General features: G+C 44.1%; 1 protein-coding gene across 1 annotated transcript in view; it reads right to left on the bottom strand.

Annotated features, from left to right (window-relative positions):
* Positions 1–15,278, bottom strand: part of LOC124112473 (matrix metalloproteinase-16-like) — a 92,223-nt gene that overhangs the window by 37,821 nt on the left and 39,124 nt on the right. The window contains exon 2 of the mRNA XM_048390876.1: positions 13,137–13,260. Coding sequence (XP_048246833.1) covers positions 13,137–13,260 — 124 coding nt within the window. The remainder of the gene's footprint in view (positions 1–13,136; positions 13,261–15,278) is intronic.

The following is a 15,278-nucleotide window of genomic DNA, read 5'->3' as shown; positions in this document are numbered from 1 at the left end:
TTAACACAGATTTACGACTTTTGAACCGGGCCCGGGAGGACTAGCTGCAGTAAGTGCACAGACTACTGGGTTTGCAATGTGACAGATGCCACGTTTCCGACACATCCAGCAAACTCCGGAAGTCCGCTCTGAGTACCTGTCTGTCTGGAGAAATACAATCTCAGGTGAAACCTTTAGGAAAGGCATAATTATTCACGTTTTCTTGCGAGACGAAATAATGAGAAAACATTACGCTTGAAGACATTTTAATGAACCGCAGAAGAAACGTGATACGTGAAGTGTTCGTGGAATGTGCATGTCAGGTGTGAGGGCAACCATACCATTACTCAATGCAGGTAACAGGAAAACGTATATAGCCATGTAACAGATATACCTGACAGCAATCTAACATGTTAGGAGTGAGCGAGGTGGGTTTAACGCCGCTTTGAACAGTATGCCAGTTGTCACGGTGTGTCAGTTTAATGTCTATGTCAATGTCACATATCACATATTATATACTTGTATAGTAGTGTTTCAAATATACGTGTATAGCCATGTATCAGATATACGTGTATAGCCATGTGATATATATATACGTGTATAGCCATGTATCAGATATACGTGTATGGCCATGTGATATATATATACGTGTATAGCCATGTGACACATATGCGAGTATAGCCATGTATCATATAAACGTACGCGTGTATAGCCATGTAGAATACATACGTGTATTGCAATGTAACATATACGTGTATAGCCATATATCATATATACGTGAATAGCCATGTATCATATATACATGTACGTGTAAAGCCATGTTACATATAAACGTATATAGCCATGTGACATATATACGTGTATAGCCATGTAACATATATACTCGTATAGCCATGTGACATATATATGAGTAAAGCCAAGTGACATATATATGTATATAGCCATGTAACATATATACGCGTATAGCCATGTAACATATACATGTGTATAGCCAAGTGACATATATACGTGTATAGCCATGTAACATATATACGTATATAGCCATGTAACATATATACGCGTATAGCCATGTGACATATACATGTGTAGCCAAGTGACATATATACGTATATAACCGTGTAACATATATACGTGTATAGCCATGTAACATATATACGTGCATATCTAGGTGACTGATATACGTGTACATCTATGTACCATATGTACGTGTATAGTCATGTAACATATATACGTGTATAGCCATGTAACATATATACGTGCATATCTAGGTGACTGATATACGTGTATAGGCATGTAACATATATGTGTTCATATCTAGCTTACTGATATATGTGTACATCTATGTACCATATGTACGTGTATAGTCATGTAACATATATACGTGTATAGCCATGTGACATATATACGTATATAGCCATGTAACATATATACGCGTATAGCCATGTGACATATACATGTGTATAGCCAAGTGACATATATACGTATATAACCATGTAACATATATACGCGTATAGCCATGTGACATATACATGTGTATAGCCAAGTGACATATATACGTATATAACCATGTAACATATATACGTGTATACTGATATACGTGTATAGTCATGTAACATATATGGGTGCATATCTAGCTTACTGATATATGTGAATCTATGTACCATATGTACGTGTATAGTCATGTAACATATATACGTGTATAGCCATGTGACATATATACGTATAGTGAATGAGTGAGTGAGTTTGGTTTAAGGAGCGAACCGGGATTCGAACCCACAATCATAGATATACGTGTATAGCCATGTATAGCGAATCGCGGCGCCTTAGACGACTGGGCCACCCGTGCCCCCTATATACGTTTACAGCCATGTGACATATATACATGTATAGCCATGCGACATATATACGTGTATAGCAATGTAACATATATACGTATACAGCCATGTGACATATATACGTGTATAGCCATGTAACATATATACGTGCATATCCAGGTTACTGGTATACGTGTACATTATTGTAACAGATATCCCTGTACAGCAACGTAACAGATATGGGTGAATGGCCATGTATCAGATATGTATGTACAAAAATGTAACAGATTTGTGTATAGCCATTTATCACGTCTACCTATGTAGTCATTTTAGAGACGGACGTGTATAGCCATGTAACAGATATACGAGTATGCCCATGCATCATGTACACGCGTATATTTTTAGTCATGTAACACATATGCTTACGTTTTGATTGTTTCGTTAATTTCTCGTTAACGCCCCACTCAGCAACATTCCAGCTGTATGACAACATTATGTAAATAGTCGGGTCTGGACCAGAAAATCCAATGGTTGACATCATGAGCACCGATCCACACAAATAGGATACAGTGACATGCAATCACCCAAGTCACCGAGCCTGACCACACGAACTATTGAAACGCCTGCTACTACAAGCATTGTTGCCTGGGGCATACATTCATACCCAGAATCCCCACGAGGACAATGTATACGCGAATAGCTATCAGACAGGTATACGTGTATAATACGCGTATACGCGCGTAAATGATTACCCAGTAATACGACTGCTTTACGGCCTAACGCGTATCCCTACACGCTCATTACACTAGACGAAGGAGGTTATCAGGCTGAGATCGGCGGCTTTAATCGCCATCCACATATGTGAGTGTCTGATCGTGTCTGCCAGAGCCCTACCGTCTGTCTGTCGCTATCTGAAACAAATCTGGCCTAGGGTCAAGATCTATAACCACAGATCTAAGTGTTTAGTAACCTAGATAATTGAACTGCACTGTGTCAGCCATGAGGGTCTGTAAATGAATCACATACCGGAACCGGAAGTGGTAAGTTACGCGAGACGTCTGCCCAACAAGCACCGTAGTCTCGTGAACCTGTAGTCTGGCAATATCTTGGGTTTGCGTGGTAGGGTGTTGCAGGACCCATGGTAACATCGGTATCGTCTCTCCACGCTGTGATACACTAAGGATGTCGTCTGCGGGTAAGTGGTTTGTTGAGGGTCAATGTTCTGTGTGGTATTTATTGAGTGGAAACTTCAAGAAACATGTGTCGAATTTCAGTTACACGTGGACGAAAGGATATGCCTTCAGGATAATAGAAACACTTGAAGTCTTAAACTAGTTATGCGTGGGTGAGTCTTTGTGCTTGCCCACTGAGATACCCTGCCGCAGGTTAACATGAATACCCCACTCAGACACAGTATACTGACTCCGAGCCGACCCGTCCTTGTTTCGTTCCCTTAATGCCGAGCACCAGGCAGGATAACAACAAGTATCAACTTTTAACTTCTTTCGGTATGACGTGGCCGGGGATCGAACACCGACCTCCCGCTCTCAGGGCAGACGCTCTATCCACTTGACCATGGTTTGGCCCTGGGTGAGAGGATGTGCGTGCTACGTCACATACGTATTGAGTGAGTGAGTGAATTGGGTTTAACGCCGCTTCTAACAGTATTCCAGTTATATCACGGCGTGTCAGCTTAATGTGGGAGGAAAGCCCGAAGTAATGCAGGTCTCAGACGTTTACCACTTCGGTGAAACCCACGAGCACGGACATGATGCTGACAAACCTAGAAACATAATTGGGGCGAACCGGGATTCGAACCCACAATCATAGGTTTCTTGCGTGCCCAGGGGACGCAACTCTGCCTAGCGAATCGCGGCGCTTTAGACGACTGGCCACCCGTGCCCCCTATATGTATTGAGTGTATTAACAAGGTATATGTGGTCGACGCGACAAACGACAAAGTTTATGGTATGTCAGCTTGATTGACACAACCATCACTTCTAACAATACTATACACCTCACCCTCACCCATCTACTCAAATTACCCCACGCCGTACCCATCTTTCCCCTTACCCCATCGCTCTAAGCCACCCACCTGCTATCCCGCCTCCCGCACCGTCCACCACTACCCCGCCCCTCACACCCGTCGGGCCCCTACCCATCATCACACCCTTCAATCCCAATCCCCAGTCCCATCCCCCCACCCTCACTGCTCCCCCACAGCCCCTATCAGATGAACACACCTACTTAACCTCACAACTAAAGGTATATCAGCTTCACTAATAAAACAATTCCAAAACTTCGACTTCACATTAAACAAACAACGGTCTGTTTCCCCAAGAACGAGTTACATAAACTTCGGAATTCAAACCAAATAAGCAATCTCAGTCTCCTTGAGCTTCACAGACACAGAGGGGTTTGGCCAAGGAGAGGTTAATGCATTTTCGATACGTTTGTAAACACACCCGGAAGCTCCAACGTTTGCCCATATGCATTAGAGAGCCTGTGGTATCCTATGTGGAGGCAACGTTTCCCTTGCCACGTTGTTCTGGCCACAAACTGTCGACTGTCCCGCTGATTGAATCCGGTGGGGCCATCAGACAATATGGCCGGGTAATTGGCCCCGCGTGGGTACACAAAAGTAGAGGTAAACCCAGTGACAGATACATATAAACCACTTGGGAAATAACAACATACTTTGAGAAAGACATTGCTCGGGCCGTGACCTTCGTTCAGAGGCGTTTTACGCTGGAGATACCGGGAATGTATGATCGACGTGACGGCGCATGTGTAGATGTGTTGAAAAACACAACCAAACAAACAATCACACGAGGCTTCCGTGGCATTGTCTACGAGGCAACTCTTCGCATACAAGGTAATCCCTGAAGACCATTAGGCAATCGCTTCGGTTACCCAATCATATACAAGGCAGTCGCTTCGAATACCAGGCAGCCTCTCAAAATACCTAAATATACCAGAGAGACCCTTCAACTACCTGGAAACCCGTCCTACTACATAGAAACCCGTCCGACAACATAGAAATCCCTTCGACTACCTCGAAATCCGTTTGACTACCCGGTAACCCGTTTGACAACCGAGAAACCCCTTTGACTACCTAGAAACCCCTTCGACTACCTAGACACCCATTCGACTACTGAAAAACCCCTTCAGCTACCTAGAAACATCTTCCACTACCTAGAAACCCCTTCCACTACCTAGAAACCCTTTCCAGTACCTAGAAACACCTTCGACTATCAAAAAACCACTTCGACTACATTGAAACCATTTCAACTACCGAGAAACCCCTTCGACTATCGGGAAACCCCTTCCACTACCGAGAAACCCCTTCGACTATCGAGAAACCCCTTCGACTACCTAGAAACCCCTTCGACTATCAAGAAACCCCTTCGACTACCGAGAAACCCTTTCGACTCCCTAGAAACCCCTTCAAATATCGAAAAAACCCTTCGACTACCGAGAGGAACCACTTCCACTACCTAGAAACCCCTTCGAAACCTAGAAACCAACCATGAGATAAACATCATACTTCTTATTACATTTTAAAACTACAGTATCTCAGGACCACAAAAATATACAAACATGTGGATTCGTTTTCTGCAAAGTCCCATTTTTCAGATTTAAGACCGTTTATGTAATAATTGCAGTTTTTAGAGCTAATGTAAGATTAATTGAAAGTAGATAGGCATGCTGAAATGCTTTGAAATAATGTTTTCATTACGACCTAACGAGAGAGAAAAACAAGATTCTTTTGACAGTTTGAACACTTGGCGAGTACGTTGACGTCAAACGTCTTCCTGTTTGACATCACAGCACACTCCTAGCACACTCAGGTCCATTTAGTCCAAGCAATATATGCCATTTTTGCACTCAACTTTGAAAAAATTGCAACATAATTTATTTCATACTAATTTTATTACATACTAAAAGTCCCAAGCAATCCCAGTTTGGGAAATATGTCTAATTTGCACAATCCAATCTGGCCACCAATTATCAACATATCTTTCATGTTTCAGATCAGGTTCAATGTTTCAATGAAAACGCATGTGTTGTTTTGCTAAATAGACGTATAAAGTTTCTAGAAACAACTACTGAACGTTTTCGACTGTTGACAAATTACAAAAATTCAAGATGGCCGCCAATTTCAAGATGGCCGACAGATTCCCTAAATGTGTGTTTATACTGTTGAATCTTTTAACTCTAAAACAGGGTGCTAGGACTTATATGCATATAACTTGGCGAACTAACTCACTGAACTATAGTATACAAACTCCGTCACCAGAGTTTTGGTGAGCTTCAGTACATGTATATAAGTGCCCAAGCTGTGTATATGTGTTCTGTATCTGGAAAACAGTCCCAGTCAAATTCTAATATTAGTCATGTCACTTTGACATGTTTTTAGTACGGATCATTTGGAGGTGCCTATTAAAAGTGAACTATATTTTATGAGGGAGTACAGATGGAATCAAAATCAATATTAATTTCCCATAGGGGCTCGGCTATCGGTGAAATTATTTTCAGTATTCCACACTGAGGATGTTTGCTTCCTACTGGCGAGGTCACGCATCTTCCACAGTTTTCGTTTTGTGCTCATGCAACGTCACGATGACGTCATCCATTATTTATGACATCATAAGCGATCTTATGTGACGTCATTCCAGTAATTGATTGATTCAGCTCATCCTGAAAGCAAATGTTTTCCACATTCATTGACATTTATAAATAATGGCTCGTGACAAATCTCAGTCGGGACAGAATCCGATCCTAGTACCTCGTAGGTTTTATTTCGTCAGGAAGCCAAAACGTCAGAACAAACGACAAGCTATAAGTAAACCCTACTCGTCTACGACAAGTTGAGCTAATAACGCCCAGACAGTTGTGATACGTACGTCCAACAATCAGTGATCCAGGAATAGAACTGGGTCATGCCTGCACATCAAGCAGCCCCTGTTTCATCAAGCAGGCGACGTTAACAAGAACGCCAGACGTTGCCGCTGTCCCGCCCTGTGTGTAATAGGTAGTACCATGAACTACTTGTATGGACGCGGGCCTCATAAAGCAAATGTATCGTGTGTAGAACGGACATGAGTGACGAGATGGATGATGTGCAGGTAGTCGGGATGAAAATCAATTCTCGGGGGCAATGGGGAAAGGTCATTTAACGATGGTGCAGCAGCTGTAGCGCACAACGTGCCTCACATAAAACAGAGAAATTACAAATTAACGAGGCCGCGCCAGCGCTGTATGAAAGATAAAAAGCGACGCCACTTTGATGATATATTACTTTGAATGTATGTTGAGAACATGCCCTTCATATTTGATGGACCAGGTGGTTTATATAAGTGTGAGGATGTGATCTATTACAGTTGCGAGTGGTAGTGAGTGAGTGAGTGAGTGAGTGGGTGGGTGAATGAATCAGTGTGGGTGGGTGGGTGGAAGTGAGTGAGTGAGTGGGCTGGTTAGTGAGTGAATGAGTGTGTAGGTGGGTGAATGAATGAGTGTGGGTGGGTGGGTGTGAGTGAGTGAATGAATGAGTGTGGGTGGGTGGGTGGGAGTGAGTGAGTGAGTGGGCTGGTGAGTGAGTGAATGAGTGTGTGGGTGGGTGAATGAATGAGTGTGGGTGTGTGTGTGTGTGTGAGTGAGTGAGTGAATGAATGAGTGTGGGTGGGTGGGTGGGAGTGAGTGAGTGAGTGGGCTGGTGAGTGAGTGAATGAGTGTGTGGGTGGGTGAATGAATGAGTGTGTGTGTGTGTGTGTGAGTGAGTGAGTGAGTGAGTGAGTGAGTGAGTGAGTGAATGAATGAGTGTGGGTGGTGGGTGGTAGTGAGTGAGTGAGAGGGCTGGTGAGTGAGCTGGTGAGTGAGTGAATGAGTGTGTGGGTGTGTGGGTGTGTGAATGAGTGAGTGAGAGAGTGAGTGAATGGGTGAGTGCTCAGTTGACCATAAGAGCGAATTCGTATGGCTATGCACTGCCCTTAGCAATATTCCAGGAATAATAATTAATGTAACCCCTAAGCACAGAATGATCGGGTGTAATAACTTTCCGATATATTAGCGGTTCTCAATGCTTATTTGAAGCCACATAACGTCACCGTACGGATCTATTGTTTATGACGTCACAAATTGATTACATTACGTCATCTGAACAACAGGGTGCCCTCAGTTTTCTGCAGGGTTGGGATTAACACAATTCCTTCACTCGGGACAGATAATCAGTAACCCCTCGTAGCTCGGTGCTTGTTCTATAAATACATTGTAAAGTTCGACTAAAATAGAGCCGAAAAGTATTAACTTAGGGTGGTGATCATCTGGGTGTTTCTCTTTACTGGTCGTACATTTCGTCCTGTACTATCAACCACTGGTTTTCCAGGCCCAGATTCGTGTATCTCAGGTCGTCATTAGAAAGCTGAAATGTTGACGTCAAACACCCACTCACTCACTCACTCACGGAGACACCATCGTGTGTGTGTGTGTGTGTGTGCGTGTGTGTGTGTGTGTGTGTGTGTGTGTAGCGACATCGTGGAATTTACAGTACATCGGTGATTGTGTGAGTGAGAGAGCCGTGATACTGTGGAATATCCCAGTCAGCTGTATATCTCAGATAGGAATAACTGACTTGCTGTAGAAACACTGTCACTGCACGTTACCATATATCCTGAAGTAAATATCACTCGTGTGATGAAGTCAGTATTACAACGTGGTACTTGTGTGATGAAGTCAGTATCGCCCCGTGGTACTCGTGCGATGAAGTCAGTATCACGCGGTGGTACTCGTGTGATGAAGTAAATATCACTCCGTGGTACTCGTGTGATGAAGTCAGTATCGCCCCGTGGTAGTCGTGTGATGAAGTCAGTCTCACACCGTGGTACTCGTGTGATGAAGTCTGTATCACTCATTGGTACTCGTATGATGAAGTAAATATCACTCCGTGATACTCGTGTGATGAAGTCTGTATCACCCTATGGTACTCGTGTGATGAAGTAATTATCACTCCGTGGTACTCGTGTGATGAAGTCTGTATCACCCTATGCTACTCGTGTGATGAAGTAAATATCACTCCGTGGTACTCGTGTGATGAAGTAAATATCACTCAGTGGTACTCGTGTGATAAAGTCAGTATCGCCCCGTGGTACTCGTGTGATGAAGTCTGTATCACCCTATGGTACTCGTGTGATGAAGTCAGTATCACTTGGTGGTACTCGTGTGATAAAGTAAAGATCACTCAGTGGTACTCGTGTGATAAAGTCTGTATCGCCCCGTGGCACTCGTGTGATGAAGTCAATATCGCCCCGTGGTACTCGTGTGATAAAGTCAGTATCGCCGCGTGGTACTCGTGTGATAAAGTCAGTATCACTCGGTGGTACTCGTGTGATGAAATCAGTATCGCCCCGTGGTACTCATGTGATGAAGTCTGTATCACTCAGTGGTACTCGTGTGATGAAGTCAGTATCACTCAGTGGTACTCGTGTGATGAAGTCTGTATCACTGTATACTGAATGTGGTCAATACCAGTCCGTAAGCCAGTATAAAAAGCATTCAGGTTTGTCATATTACCCATGGCCAAATAAAATGACCGATTATCAAACATACGAAATGTAGTGAAAACTGATTATTTCTGTTGAAGTAATCCTCCGGAATCTTGCCTTCGACTAGTTGAGCCAATAACACTTAAAACCTCATCCCAGATGATAATACGCGCCCCTTGGCTTCGGCATCGTTAAACGCACAGATCACGAAGAACGGCACTTCAATGTCGGTCAGCGCTGAACACGCTCTTCACAGATCTGCCTATACCGCGATTCATCTTTTATTGCAAGGACTGTATTAAAGGGAACGTATGTGTTCTCGGTCGGATGCTATCTGCCAATGATCGTACATCCTCTCTCTGAGGTCGACTTAACTGTCCCAGTACGATGGTGTCGGCGTAGACCTCCACAAGCCTCCGAGGCAATGAATATTAGTTTAAATCATAATTCCTAGATTATATACATAATACGAACGCGTTGTCCTAAAAAAAGACTGAATGCTTATCTGGACATGCCGATTATAAGGATAAAATAACGATATATCCATGGCCTTATAATTCAATGTAGCCTTGGAGCAAGGCTAGTGTTGGCGCTTTATCGGCGTTTGTAAAGCGTTTTGGCAAATGCTTTCTGAATTGAGTCAGAGAATCTTGTGCAGACCGTCGTCATTGTGAGGGTATCAATAACTGGTACTTGCTACGCCGTGATGTATGTAAACATAGGCACAATATAGACACGCGACCATTAGGGGCTGGTAATTTATAATGGGGGTTGGTGTGTATGCGTGTGTGGTGGTGGTGGTGGTAGTCGGAGGGGAGGTGGGGGTCTGAGGACTGTATCGCAAATTGCCGACTATCCATGTTCAATGTCCAGTATTCGTCGTCACACAGAGGGAGTGAGTAAGTATGCTTTTACGCCTCTTTTTACGCAATATTCCACAATATCACGGCGGGGGACACCAGAAAGGGACTTCACAAATTGTACCCATGTCGGGAATCGAACCCGGGTCTTCGGCCTGACGAGCGAACACTTTAACCGCTAGGCTACCCGACCGCCCCTTGTCACAAACAATTGTGTGTGGGGGTGTGTGTGTGTGTGTGGGGGGGGGGGGGGGGGGGGGGGGATAATAGCCCCTTGAATGTGTGAGGTCATTGTCACGATTTGACATGACTGACTTATCTCATAGGGACCGACCATTTGAAAGTACTTCCCGCAAATGCAAATAAAAATCCTGCAACAGTATGATGTGGTTTAGTTAAATAATTGTGTTTGGTTCTTCTTTTAAAGAAAGAAAGTGTATGTTTGGGTGCGATTGCCGAGTGGTTCATATGCGTGTTACTGGACAAACTGAGAATATCCGAATCAGTGTTTCTGGCTCTGCTGAAGACGTTCCAGTGGTGTGGATGTGTGTTATCACCTCTCTTCCCTGAACGCCAGATCAGAAGGGAGGTGTGAAGCCTCCTCACACTGTCACGCAATCAGGTGGCAGCACAGGCCACGACACGCACGGCGCAGCCTTCGTCACGTTACGGGCAGCAAAGGTCACGGCTCTCGCAGGACGCCTTCGTCACGTGGCAGGCAGCAAAGGTCACGGCACCCGCAGTGAGCCTTCGTCACGTGGCAGGCAGCAAAGGTCACGGCACCCGCAGTGAGCCTTCGTCACGTTGCAGGCAGCAAAGGTCACGGCTCTTGCAGTAAGCCTTCGTCTCGTTACAGACAGCAAATGTCACGGCTCTTGCAGTAAGTCTTCGTCACGTTACAGGCAGCAAATGTCACGGCTCTCGCAGTACGCCTTCGTCACGTTGCAGGCAGCAAAGGTCACGTCTCTCGCAGTAAGCCTTCGTCACGTTACAGGCAGCAAAGGTCACGGCACCCGCAGTAAGCCTTCGTCACGTTACAGGCAGCAAAGGTCACGGCTCTCGCAGTAAGCCTTCGTCACGTTACGAGCAGCAAAGGACACGGCACTCGCAGTAAGCCTTCGTCACGTTGCAGGCAGCAAAGGTCACGGCTCTCGCAGTAAGCCTTCGTCACGTTACAGGCAGCAAAGGTCACGGCACCCGCAGTAAGCCTTCGTCACGTTACGGGCAGCAAAGGTTACGGCACGTGCACTGCAGAATGTAATGCAGTGTCGCTAAGACCCTGAATAGCAGGTACAATATGCCAATCCAAGGACAGATAACGTCACGGATATCATGTTAAGGACACCCATATACAATAGCAGATAACGTTAAGGACACCCATATACAATAGCAGATAACGTTAAGGACACCCATACACAATAGCAGATAACGTTAAGGACACCCATTCACAATAGCAGATAACGTTAAGGACACTCATATACAATAGCAGATAACGTTAAGGACACCCATACACAATAGCAGATAACGTTAAGGACACCCATATACAATAGCAGATAACGTTAAGGACACCCATACACAATAGCAGATAATGTTAAGGACACCCATATACAATAGCAGATAACGTTAAGGACACCCATATACAATAGCAGATAACGTTAAGGACACCCATACACAATAGCAGATAACGTTAAGGACACCCATATACAATAGCAGATAACGTTAAGGACACCCATATACAATAGCAGATAATGTTAAGGACACCCATACACAATAGCAGATAACGTTAAGGACACCCATATACAATAGCAGATAACGTTAAGGACACCCATATACAATAGCAGATAATGTTAAGGACACCCATATACAATAGCAGATAATGTTAAGGACACCCATATACAATAGCAGATAACGTTAAGGACACCCATATACAATAGCAGATAACGTTCAGGACACCCGTGTACAACGGCAGATAACGTTCAGGACACTTGTGTACAACAGCAGATAACGTTAAGGACACTTGTGTACAACAGTAGATAACGTTAAGGACACCCGTGTACAACAGCAGATAACGTTAAGGACACCCGTGTACAACAGCAGATAACGTTCAGGACTGAAATATGCAGTAACCACTACCCATTCTGAGACGTAAGTAAAACATCAGAGATAATCCACCAGTTCCTGCCATATTAACCAGAGCGCATCCCATATAAACTTCTTTTCTATCATGATTTCTGTGACCACGAATTCTAAGAACAGAAATATGTGTGGCGACCGAAGCATCCTAGTCTTGTACACTGAATAGAACTGGTCGCTGTTATCGTCAAGAAGGAACGTGTTGCAACCAGAGACAATATCTATGCTTTGACAACTGTTCACGTCTCCTCCAGAAGACAGAGGTCGTCATATCGAACATTTCCAATGCTACTATATCAATACTGATGCAGATGTCAGGTCCGGAGGACGGAGGGGGAGCCGTGTAGACAACAAGTCCACTCGTCAACAAAGCGTGGTCTCGATTTCCCCGTCCCCTGCCTGGGATACATAAACAAGGGCCCAACCCACATCCTGGCGCACCCACGCACTCAGAGTCGTGTGTGGATGGTTTTTGTACGGAGATAACGATAGTTATATTACAATCGATAAAGTTTAGCAGATGATCACAATCATCACAAACATACAGGTAGGTGCACTGAGACTGTCCTGTGTCTTGGACACAGGAGTGAGTATGGTTTTACGCCGCTTTTAGCAATGTTCCAGCAGGGGAACACCGGAAAACGAGATTCAGACATTGTACCCATGTCGTGAATCGAACCGGGTCTTTGGCGTGACGAGCTGGCGCTTTGACCACTGGGCTACCCCACCGCCCCGATTTAGCAGAAACGAGAACAAAGATATGTCCCACTGTTCAGGAACAATACCGAAACAAGCAATTTAAGACCTACCTGTAACATTTAGGCCAGCCATCCTCTGGAACTGACGAATGGCGTCCTTGAACGAGGCCTCTGTTCGTAACGCTCCCGTCTTGGGATCTTGGGGCACGAGGTATCCATATTTTATGAGGTAACTCTGGAAAGGAAAATGAATATTTATTACTAACCAGCGGAAAAAGGTTACTGAATATGTGTGTGAGTGTGTGTGTGTGTGTGTGCGTGTGCGTGTGAGGGTGCGTGCGTGCGTGCGTGCGTGCGTGCGTGCGTGTGTTACATAGCTGCTTGATGTATTGATTCATCTACCAGCGCGTCATCGGTTATCGCGCGGATCTCACCATCGAACAGTGATTAAATCATGATTAAATTTATGTACACTGAACGATATGCTCAGACACACCATGACAAATAAACTTACACTGTACGATATACTCAATCACATCATGGCACGATGTATGTTTACTGTACGATGTACTTAATCACATCATGGCACAATTGTATGTTAACTGAACGATGTACTTAATCACATCATGGAACAATGTATGTTAACTGTGTGATGTACTCAATCACATCATGGCACAATGTATGTTTACTGTACGATGTACTCAATCACATCATGGCACAATGTATGTTAACTGAACGATGTACTTAATCACATCATGGCACAATGTATGTTAACTGTATGATGTACTCAATCACATCATGGCACAATGTATGTTAACTGAACGATGTACTTAATCACATCATGGCACAATGTATGTTAACTGTATGATGTACTCAATCACATCATAGCACAATGTATGTTAACTGTGTGATATACTCAATCACATCATGGCACAATATATGTTTACTGTACGAGAAACTCATATACCAAGAACATAATGACACCATAATGTGCTGTATACTTATACACAAACAATACCATGACCCAATTCATGCACATACCGAACGCTACATTCTTATATCGCCTCTTTCAGTCTGGACTCTAAATATACAGAATCATGCAATGACTGAGTAATAGTATCGATGATAAATAAGCGCGTCTTTGATATACATTACTCATTTGCCGCTGCCGCCAATCGGTTTTAAAGAAGTGGAATACATGACTTCTAGACGCACGTAGACCATATCTATCGAAGTCATTGACGTCAGATTGTCTTTACTTCATATATAAGAGCAGTTATCTCAGTGTTGTGCCGCATCTTCCGCTGCAGTGTGTTGATACTTAATGCTCCAACAAGAGCAGATCGATCTCTAAGACTGCTATTTTGTACACGATGAATTATTACTGAGCCAATAGATTATCTGTAGTGGAGGAGACTCTCAGCTGCTCTTCCTAATGGAAGGTAGATGTTCCTGGACAGCTGCCAGTCTCAGTGTCCGACTGTATACACACGAATTGGGGATCGATTCCAGCAACAACCCATCGGTGTACCTAAATATTTATGATAAATATACACCTATAATTGGCGATTGACGTATATTGTCCATCAAAGTTGACAGATTGGGGGAGGCTGCATGTTTTGGTCCAGTCGGGCAGGAAGACCGACCCTGAGCTGATCAGAGATACCAGAATTAAGAATTGCTAGTTTGGGTGTATTTTTGAAACTTAGGTTGCTTATTTCTTTAGCTAGGCGGGGGGAGTAGGGCATGTCCTGGGAACTGTCCTGGACATGTCCTATATCAGTGTACATATTTACAGAGGGGGACGACCAAGGACATGACCTTTACTATTTGTGGATGCTTACTATCAACATAGTGGAACGAAATAAAACGTCAAGCAATGTGCATGTGTGCTGGATTGGAGTTATGGTGGGGATGATGCACACAGTTTGATTGTGGACTGGTGAATGATGATAATGATTGGTGGTGATGGGGATGGTTTTTGTAGATGATGAGGATGAGGATGAGGAGGATGAGGATGAGGAGGAGAAGCAGGATGAGGAGGATGATGATGATGAGGAGGAGGAGGATGAGAAGCAGGATGAGGAGGATGATGATGATGATGACGATGAGGATGAGGATGAGGAGGATGATGATGAGGAGGAGGAGGATTAGGAGGATGAGGATTAGGAGGATGAGGAGGAGAAGCAGGATGAGGATGATGATGATGATGAGGAGGAGGAGGAGGAGGAGCAGGAGGAGAAGGAGGAGGAG

The sequence above is a fragment of the Haliotis rufescens genome, unplaced genomic scaffold (genome assembly GCF_023055435.1).
Source record: "Haliotis rufescens isolate VD_foot unplaced genomic scaffold, xgHalRufe1.0.p SCAF_9, whole genome shotgun sequence".
Classification (NCBI taxonomy): domain Eukaryota; kingdom Metazoa; phylum Mollusca; class Gastropoda; order Lepetellida; family Haliotidae; genus Haliotis; species Haliotis rufescens.
Note: the sequence above shows the minus strand (reverse complement) of the source record. Positions and strands in the feature narration are given on the sequence as shown.